The sequence below is a fragment of the Montipora foliosa genome, chromosome 8 (assembly GCF_036669935.1).
Source record: "Montipora foliosa isolate CH-2021 chromosome 8, ASM3666993v2, whole genome shotgun sequence".
Taxonomy (NCBI): domain Eukaryota; kingdom Metazoa; phylum Cnidaria; class Anthozoa; order Scleractinia; family Acroporidae; genus Montipora; species Montipora foliosa.
Genome location: NC_090876.1, coordinates 25798581 through 25808292, shown reverse-complemented (window position 1 = coordinate 25808292; position 9712 = coordinate 25798581). Strand labels below are relative to the sequence as shown.

Below are 9712 nucleotides of genomic sequence, written 5' to 3'. Positions count from 1 at the left end.
ATTTGATGGAATTTTCGCTTTTACTTCAGGGGTTTTAAGGGAATTATTGGAGTGATTCAATTCGCAACAGTACAACTTCATATTAGGCGCCATATTTATATCAAGTTGTATTTATGTCTCGGGTTTATATGCTCATGTTATCAATTACACCACCTCATCGAGAAAATACTGCATATGAAAGGAAACTTCTTTTTTTTCTTTGTCTGCAACAAGAACATCATGAAGCCACTGAAGTTCATGACCAAGTGACCCTATTTATGTGCAGAGGAAAGAGGCCCTGGGTTGCTACATCGATGATGTGCGTGAAGTAATGCCTGTCTGCATGGTTGAAGACGTTAGGAAGCGAACGCCTAATCCGGACGGGGTACCGTATTGTGGTCACCGACGGACATGAAGAAACTTGGAAACTGTGTGTTTATAGTTTTACGATAGGGAGGGGGGTGTATTAGTTAGAGAATACAACATTATGACCGGCATGTTTTTGTCACTTTATTTCATTTATGATACATAAGCACTTTCAAAAATTAAAAACCTGCAACACATCACATGTGCCTCTTCAAGTATGCAGCTAACCTTGAGCCAGTCCAATGTCACGGCCTGTTCATCGATTGCTGGAGAAATAACGAAAAGTAAAGGTGTAAAGATTGCATGACAACCAACCCTCAACAGCCTTTGACATTCCACATAATGCCAACACAGGGCTGCTAGATCTCGTTTGATGTGCAAATTTTATCCTTGCCAAGTTCGCAACATTGTCTTCAAGTCAAGTCAAAGAAGCCAAGATTTACATCGTATTGTTATGGAGTAAAATAACAAGGTGAAAGTGAAAAAAAAAAAGATTAAATACAGTGGAGGTTAGGACACTGAAATAGTTAGAAGAACTAATCTGATAGGTACATTTTTCCTATACAAAAATCAACCACATCAACAAGTTGGACGGACGTTTTGTCGAAGTGTGAAAAATTCTCCCAAGCGAGAATATGACATAAAGGGGTTATGAATAGATCAATGACTGATTGGAAGTATGATATGGAGAAAAAAGACATATTAGCTTGTTCATTGCCCATGTATGCACAATAGATACATGTATGTCCTGCCATTTTATTTCCTAGGAGGAAACAGTTTAAAATAATAAATTCACACCTCTACTATAAAAACAATCTTAGAGGTACAGTATATGTAGGTAAATAAATTGAAGGTCATTGACTTTCATAGATCGGGTGGCTCCTAAAGGAGCCGTTTTTTCTTTACAATCTGTCAATATTTTGTCTTTACTCCACAATCAATAAGGAATATGTTCCTCTTTGAACACTGTCACAACAACGGCAAAATAACGAGAACACAAATAGCAATCAGTATGTTATGGCTATAAACCCCACAAACTCTTCACAGAATGGGCCACAGAGTTCCAGGTGTGGTGATCTGTCCTCCGTGGTTTACAATGGCTGGGCGAGCAAATCATGATGTTTATATAAATGATCTTCACTCTGCTTTGCATGTACAATCTGAGGATAAATAAGGATTTTGATAACATTTCTACAACAACCTGAGAGGAGGTGTTTATTTTCTGTTCAGAATGCTTTGAGTAACATGTGTTGTGCTGGCGAAAACAAGGATAAAAGAGAATGTGTGTAGCAGGGACCAGATTGCAACTGTTTATAATGAAATACAAAATATCAAACATTACATTTTTCATAGCTTGTTAACAACTCCCCTTTGAGGGGCTTATCAAGGTCAATATCAAAGAAATAATGCATATCTGCATATAATATAACAACTCTACCACTTCCAAAGAGTGGAAGACAGATCAGTAACATTGCAGCTATATGCAGGAGCAACCAAGAAGGTGGACTGGGAACTACCCACATTTATGTGATTACTAACCAATTCACAACGTAAGTGGAGCAGCAGATATTTTGTTTCTTTCAAACAATGTATGCCATATTGCCTCTCTGAATGCAAAGGTCTTTGGTCTCAGAACTCTGGTGGGAGCCATTCTCCCAGGATGCCTCGAATGCTGATAATATTGCACTGAATAAACATCTCGACCAACATTCTCATCCTAAAATAGCAAGATTTGGAATTTTGCAGTCAGAACTACAATATAAGGCCCACTAAATGATCAATCATAGCACAGAATTAAGTTAACACAGTCATACATGAATGCATATGCATGTACTGAAGTTCAAAAGTACAGTGTGTATAGAACTGGTTGTATAGTTTGAAAAGTACATTCAGATGCTTCAAGCCAGCCAAGTGTGATGCGCCTGGCTCCAAGTACACTGCCATACAATTAGTGATGCTGTATGTAAAATGTAGGAAGTACAAAGGCACTACAATGACAAAACTTACCCAATCCAATATGGCAAGAGACACTCTCATCTCATATGTGTCATCTCCAAAATGAATCCTCTTGTGGGCATATATGAGCACAACAACATGGAAGGACTCTATATAAAAGGTGTCTCGGCACTGAAAAGAATTGTGAGGAAAACAGATACAATTTGTAGTCAAAGAAAGCTTGGTATGCATCACAAGTTCTCTCTACCAAACAAAGTGTTGCATACCTTTTCCTAAGTGAGTTTGAGGGCCATAGTGAGTGTTACAGCATGCAAGGTGGCATATCAGTAATATCTCTTGGAAACCAAATGAAGTGTGAAAGCAGACACTGAAATTTAGCAGTGGGTGCTTTGCAATACCAACTGGCCTAGGACCTATCATAGCATGCATACTACCTAAAAAACTAAATCAAAGATAAGTACTTCACAAGAGTATCTTGTGTTGGGGTACATAGAATTTCTCTGACTGGATTTTCTGCATGGAATGTATAGTCAGGTTGGAAATTTGCACACATACTAGGAGGTAATCTGATGGATTCTTATAGATTGTGGTCTTCATTATTGCAGTCTTGTATGCATCCACAGCTTTCGGATCAGACACTTTCTTTTTGCTACAGATGTAACCGGCATGCTTGCACCTGGAGTCTTGGTGACACAAGTCATGTTTTCCCTGTGAAAATTTAATAATATTAGACTTCAGGAAAACAGTAGGAAATCAAAAAGTAATTGTGTCTATGGGCAAGTAACACTCTAAATAATATTTCAAATTAAACGAGGGCTACGTCATTTGTTCTACATTCAAACAGTGGTTCACTTCATTCACAGCAGTGCAACAATGCCCAATAATGTAAATAGGAAATGAACGTGAAGACTAAATTCTTGTTAGATAAGGAACTAATTACCTGATAATGGTCCAAAATATTTAACAGATACTGCTGAAATCCAGCTGCTGTGCCATCATTGTTCCTCATGGCCCAGTAAAAGTGAGTTTTGGTGGCTTTTGCTGCAACGACACAAAAATACTGTTGTTTGAAGGGGCAGCTTAAAAGACCTATCTTGAACTAAAAACATCTCTTTACCTTTGTCAGACAGTTGTGTGAACCATTTGATACCTTCATCACGACGCGTACCACTGCATATCTTTTTCATGTCTCTTGCCACTCCCTTTGTACCTACGGGGTAAGGTCAAGGTACAAGTAATCATTATTGTGGCCTATGACAGAAAACAGCACATGTTCCTCCCTCTCATTAAAAACTTAATGACTGGTCCCGAGGGTAACAGTCCATTTAGTTTCCCGAGAATCTCAATGTTTCCCCGAGGCGCAGCCGAGGGAAACATTGAGATTCGAGGGAAACAAAATGAACTGTTTCCCGAGGAACAAGTCATTAAGTGATTTGTTATATTGCAAAACAAATGGGTCAAACATTTTGAAAAAAGCGCTCAGATTCCAGCGACAACATCAGGCCACCTTCAACTGCACGCTCTGATCACGTGCAACAGCGGTCAACATTTCGCGGGTAACAGTGAACTGTTCCCCGTTTGACGTCATAGTTTTTGCAATGTTGCCCGCTCATGGCATTTGGCGGTAAACAGTTTCATTGTTAAATGTCATGTGACCATCAACTAGCCAATGAATGGGCGTGCTGTAGCAGGTAAAACTCCAGCTATATAACAATAGCATTTACCATGCCAAGTATCAAAAGAGTTTTTGATCCCTTTTCCCTGGAACCATGCCTTCAATGCCATGACACAGTCATGAGCAATTTCTTTAACATTATGACCTATTTGTGAAGGAAACAACAAAGTAGCATTTGTTAATTCCCAGCAACCCTCCCGTACCATACACATAAATTATGGTAAACCAAAGACATTGTAAAACACGTCAAACAACCCTGGTTCTCAATTAGGTTGGTGATCATCTCCTTCGTCATGGGTACTTCTCTGCTGGGAGCACTTCTTTCATTCTCACGACTCCAGTGACAAACAGCAATGATCTGTTTGTTACTGAAAATAAAATAAAGTGTGGACACAATAAGAGAACTGAGTAAATGGTATTGTAACATTGGTAGCAGTACCTCAGATATGTGAATGCAATATTCTAACCTCATAGAAATGGCCAAGACTGTTGAATGCATTGCAGCTCTACTGGAGTCATGTCTTGCATCAGTTATGACAAACTGATGAGAATATATTCCCACATAAAAAAGTGAAAAAGCCACATTTAACCTTACTAAACATAATAATACATGTACTTAGGATTGCAACAAATTTCTCATACTTTGACATTACTGCTACATGTATATGTAAGGTCTGTTGTCACCTGAATGACTTAAAATGATTCTGACTTGCCAAACTACTTACATCACCATTCAGGATATAATTTACAGTACCTTGAACTTCCCTTCTTGCATCTCCCATTGAATTCACAGACAGCTCCCTCACAATTGCCATGTAACCAAAACCATTCTCTTTGTATACTACATGGACATTACAAACAATACACAGACAGTAGGAGGAGCAAGGATGGCACAGTCGGTTAGTGCGCGGCCTTGGTGCAAGAGGTCTTGAGTTCGATTCCCGGATCTGGCATCCTTGTTTCGACTTCTTTCCTTTCCGTGTAGCTAAGTAGCTTTAAATACCCGTAAAACGGAGCACTGATGGAGAGGGGGGAGTAAAATGAGCGCACCGTCGACCTCAGGTTTGTCAGGTGAATTACTGTTACGAGTTATCGACGTTAAATATGGTTGCTTTACTTTACTTTACTTTTACAGTAAACAAGCTTAGCATGTAATTCTGTGGCCCAAATCCAATGTGCCTTTGCCCGGTTGTTCAAAAGCCGCTCAACCCTAATCCCAGCTTAAAAATTAACCAAGGAGTTTATATATCTCTACTCCCAACTGCTGTTCAACGCAGATGTTTGGAAAAACTCTACAATAGAAGAAGTCAATCTTGAAAAACAAAAATAAGAAAAAGAAACCTTCAGCAAAAAGTTGAAAACACAACAGAAAAGTTTATGCTAATCCTGGAGTAAGTCAATCGGCTTTCGAACAACCAGGCCCTGGACAGTAACCTATTGTAGACACATTAATTTCAATCTACAAAACTCTGAATAATGGGGACCCAAAGGAAAATAATTTCCTTAATGTGAAGGCGTTTTTGCTTATCATTATCATAATCATAACTACGCTTTTTCAAGAGGTAAAAGAAGCAATATAGTGAAAGGTCCATCCCCATGCACCTTGCACAATGGTGATTGCTTAGTCCTATTTTTCAGCGCAATCAAAGTGGTGCAGACATTTTAATCCTGACTAAATCAGACTATTTATACAAGGTTATAAAGCAAGCAACCCACTTGTCTTGTCCATGACTGAACCAATGTTTGCTGCTTCGGCAAAATTGTGGTACTGACTCTCTGTTAAACCAGTACAGGTGAATGCATGAACCATTCTACAAAAAAAAAAAAGGTCAAGATGTCAGTAAAAAGGGTCAACTATTGCACGGACAGCACATTGTTAGTCAGCTTTCTCCATGAATTTTAAAAACACTGGAATTTGGAAACTGAGACTGCATTGGGTAACCTGGACCAGACACTCATTGCAAGGTTTGTAGTGTTAAACAATAACATAGTAAATTATCCTTCTTTTGGCATCATGTGTTTAATTATAAAATTGCACAAAAACAAATAACTTACCTAACATTTGCAAAGTACTTAGCAGGATGTCCAAGCACTCCTGAACTAAGCCACACAACCAAATCACTGCAGACACAAGGCACCTCCAACTGACAGACATGACCCTGCTTTGAAAATCTCACTCCAGACCATCTATAGTCTGCACCACAAAATTCGCAGTTTTGATTCTCCGAGAAGTACTCGGCCAAAGACCTCAACGATTCGCCAGTGCAAACGAAACACGGGTCATCCACTTTAGCATCAACATAAATCTGTCTTTTTTGTGGCCGTCGTCATTGTTGTTCTTCTGCCGGACTCTCAGTCATGGGTGGCGAAGAACCTGGCCATGATTGAGTAGCAGCTGAGGGTTTCACTAGCTCAAAATACGATAATAAAGCTTCTAGGAGATCGGCATTTTGGGTAGACGAGGTTTTCCATTCAATTCCAAGAGGCGATTTCGCATGATTTAGTCGACTGCGAAGATCTTCCAATCGTTTCTCGTCTCCCGCTTTTACTTCGACAGTCAGACTGAAATGGGGATTTCGCTTCCCGGGATCTCTCTTGGTGTTTGTTTGTTTGTTTCTCTCGATTTTGCTTTTCTTCGATGGTGGACAAGACCCCAACATGGCAATTCGCTAAGACAATCACTAAGGCACTCTAGAAAAGAACTTGCAAATGAAAACAGAAGTACAAACGGTTTACACGGAATTATGGCCGCCAATCTCTTTCCAAAGCTTTGGAATTACGCATACACTGTGTGTGAAACTGCTTGACAAGATTCTAACATTTGCAGGCACGTACCAGATTCGCAAACCCTTCCAGTGACCGGTGGGGAAAACTTTGGTCAAGAAGGCCGCAACGAAAATGGCGCGAGATTCAAATGCTTCTGCTGCGAGCCGTGTTTTGCGTGCGATACAGACTTCTTGTAAATGCAACAAAGCCTTGCACTTAAAGATTCGGATCAAGAACATTTATTAAGTCTTTGTATAACATGTTTGGGGTGTTTAAGGCCAGAATCATTCGTTGACGGACCAAACGGTAGTTCATCGCATCATCCGCCATATTGAATTTTGCACTTCGTTCAAATTGGGGAGAGGAGCTTATGCCCTTTTATAGCGCGGCTTCGTGTTTAAGTATTTTAAATGCATGGTCAAATCCTCTGTGCATAAGAAAACTGATGAATTCATGACAATAGGAAGAAGAGCTCTAACTATAAAAACATAGCTTTTAGCTAATAGTTATGGGAATTTCTTGCAGACTGTACTGTCTAAAAGGTTTCGTTGTAGTTTATTCAGCATCTTTGTCCTTATCAAAGTATTCAGTTTCTTGGTTGTTGGCCGGGTCTTGCTCCTCTTCGTCCTCCTCCTCTGATGGATTTTTACAGTTTCACATGCTGGTGCACTTTAATGCATTAGTACTACAGGAGCAGGTTATTGGTGCACTGGACCGCATACAAGAACATGAGGGAAACTCTAGATGAGCTGCAGGAGCCGGTACACCAGACCACTTGATTGCTAAACTGCGGTCGTCTTGATCCCAACTGTGGTCAGTTGGCGAGGGGACTTGTGCACGGTTCTGTAGACTTCAGACTTCATTTCCAAATTGCAGATTGGTACTTAGCTTGAAACGAATGCATAAGGCGTCAGCACAAGAAGGAAAATTGTTTGAGTCTGTTTTTCTTTGCTTTGCACAGAATAATTTACAACAAAAAAGGGTGGGTAGTACGTTTAAATTTAACTTAAAACACAAAAGCAGCTGAGCTTATTGTACCATACCTATAGCGTAGCTTGCTAACATCACTGGTTCCTAGACTGCAGGTGTACATCCTGCATGTGAATTCTTGCAGTTTTACCAGTAGCTCGTCACTAAGTTCCCAGCATATGTCAATCTCTTGAAATAGGCTCTGGAATGACTTGTTAACGTTCGTCCTGACAATCTTTAGAGCAGCCACCTTGCCAATGCCAAAAAATGTGCTCACGCAGTTGCAGCCTGTGAAAGCATAGGGTCTTGGTAGAGTTCAACAAACCTGAGAGCCAAGAGTGAGAACGACTTTCGTAATGTCAATATAGACTGTCCTGGTCTGCTTGCTACTTTTCACAAACAAGGTGCAAGGTATAAAGCTCTTAAAAGTGTCTTCTGACGCCAACCACTACTGCCATGGCGGTGTGCTACATGTAGCATAATACTCTGGTTAAAAATTGTTGTTGCGAACATCCCATTCACTTTCATGGAAACCAGGCTTTTGTGTGCTCCAATGCAAGATACAAACAGGCTCTGAGGTCTAATTAAATCATATCAAACAATAGATACCTATTTCAGAAAAGGTTGCACTTTTGTGATCAGAGATGCATGTTTCATAGCCCGTGGTGCTTTATGGGGCAAGTTATTTTGTAGTGCATACACTGTAAAAATTGCCTGCACAGAACACTATTTGGTGATTACAGGAAAGGGCTCTCCCATGGGGCACCACAGAATGCAACCTACTTCATTGAAATTGTGTATACAGTTTATCAAAAACCACTCATCGATATATTTTTAATAGGGATAGGCTCTTTCACAAGCACACAAGCATTCAATACGTGTAGATGTTTTCTTCATGAAGCAATATATAAACACAAATGAAGACAAGACACGTTTATAGAGAAGACCTTTATTTCGGCCGACTTGTCGGTCTTCTTCAGGGTGAATGAAGGAAAACCGTTATACAAAATTTCTTCTACACCACTGAAATACAAAAGTGCGCGCTACAACATAAACCGTAAATAACCGTAACAATTCAAACATAAGTAACATCTGCACCTGCCAAAGGACAACACATGCGCGTGCCAAAGGAAAGCATGCGAATGCAGAGTATATGAGATACGCTAAAAATAAAAGGGAAATAAGTGTAAAAACAAGGGAAAATAGCAGACAAATTACCCAGTAAAGTATGTAATAGGTAATTCTGTATTAGAAACAGAATTGTACTTTCGGCTAAGTTCCCCTCTGTTCTGGCTAAAAAAGAAGTCACTCTCATTAAGCCCATCCGGTTTCAAGGATCGGAGCCAATATGCCCATTGCCCTTCCTTAGCAAGCAGATGGTCTTTTGCATTAACTTTATCTATAAGTTGTATGCTAACATCTTGAAGTCCATGATTCCTATGACTATAAAATTGCTTACAGATAAGGTCATCGCTCTCCTTATTAACAGCAGACATCCTAGAGTGGGCTCATTAATGCCTTCAGTGTTGCTTTCCTTCGATAGCTCCATAATTATAACTGGCAAATCAACTGGTAAATGATTAATACCACAGGGATTCTCTTCTGGTCCCAAGTCCTCAACAAATACAGACACAGGTTGTATAACTCTATCAACCTCCCTTCTAATAGCAGAAACAAAACTTCCTACCTTGGACACTGTTGGTTGGTGTTCTTCAGCATCAACAAAGGCCACATCACCCACATATGTATTGTCACTGTAATAAATCGAGACGATATAATTCAAGAACGGTTTTAATCACAGACAAAACAACGAACACACAGAAAAGAACTCAATAACATGATTGCACAACTTTGGATATACGATTACTCAGGCTACACGCGTGACTCGATTACATCATAGATATAACATTCCTCCCTTTTAAGATTCCTGATTTCAACTAAGAAAACTTATCATCCTCAATGTCTAATGCTTCAAAAAAGAAATCTAACTAAATGTTTTCG

At 39.7% G+C, this 9712-nt stretch overlaps 1 protein-coding gene across 1 annotated transcript in view; it reads right to left on the bottom strand.

Moving 5' to 3' along the window:
* Positions 1–1888: 1888 nt before the first annotated feature.
* Positions 1889–9712, bottom strand: part of LOC137968465 (uncharacterized) — an 8442-nt gene continuing 618 nt past the window's right edge. The window contains exons 2-14 of the mRNA XM_068815034.1: positions 9299–9465; positions 7786–7999; positions 6032–6298; positions 5693–5787; positions 4702–4817; positions 4444–4517; positions 4232–4344; positions 4026–4121; positions 3419–3511; positions 3242–3342; positions 2857–3009; positions 2353–2472; positions 1889–2062 (exon numbers count right to left, since the gene is read on the bottom strand). Of these exons, the coding sequence (XP_068671135.1) occupies positions 1889–2062; positions 2353–2472; positions 2857–3009; positions 3242–3342; positions 3419–3511; positions 4026–4121; positions 4232–4344; positions 4444–4517; positions 4702–4817; positions 5693–5787; positions 6032–6298; positions 7786–7999; positions 9299–9465 (1783 nt within the window). The remainder of the gene's footprint in view (positions 2063–2352; positions 2473–2856; positions 3010–3241; positions 3343–3418; positions 3512–4025; positions 4122–4231; positions 4345–4443; positions 4518–4701; positions 4818–5692; positions 5788–6031; positions 6299–7785; positions 8000–9298; positions 9466–9712) is intronic.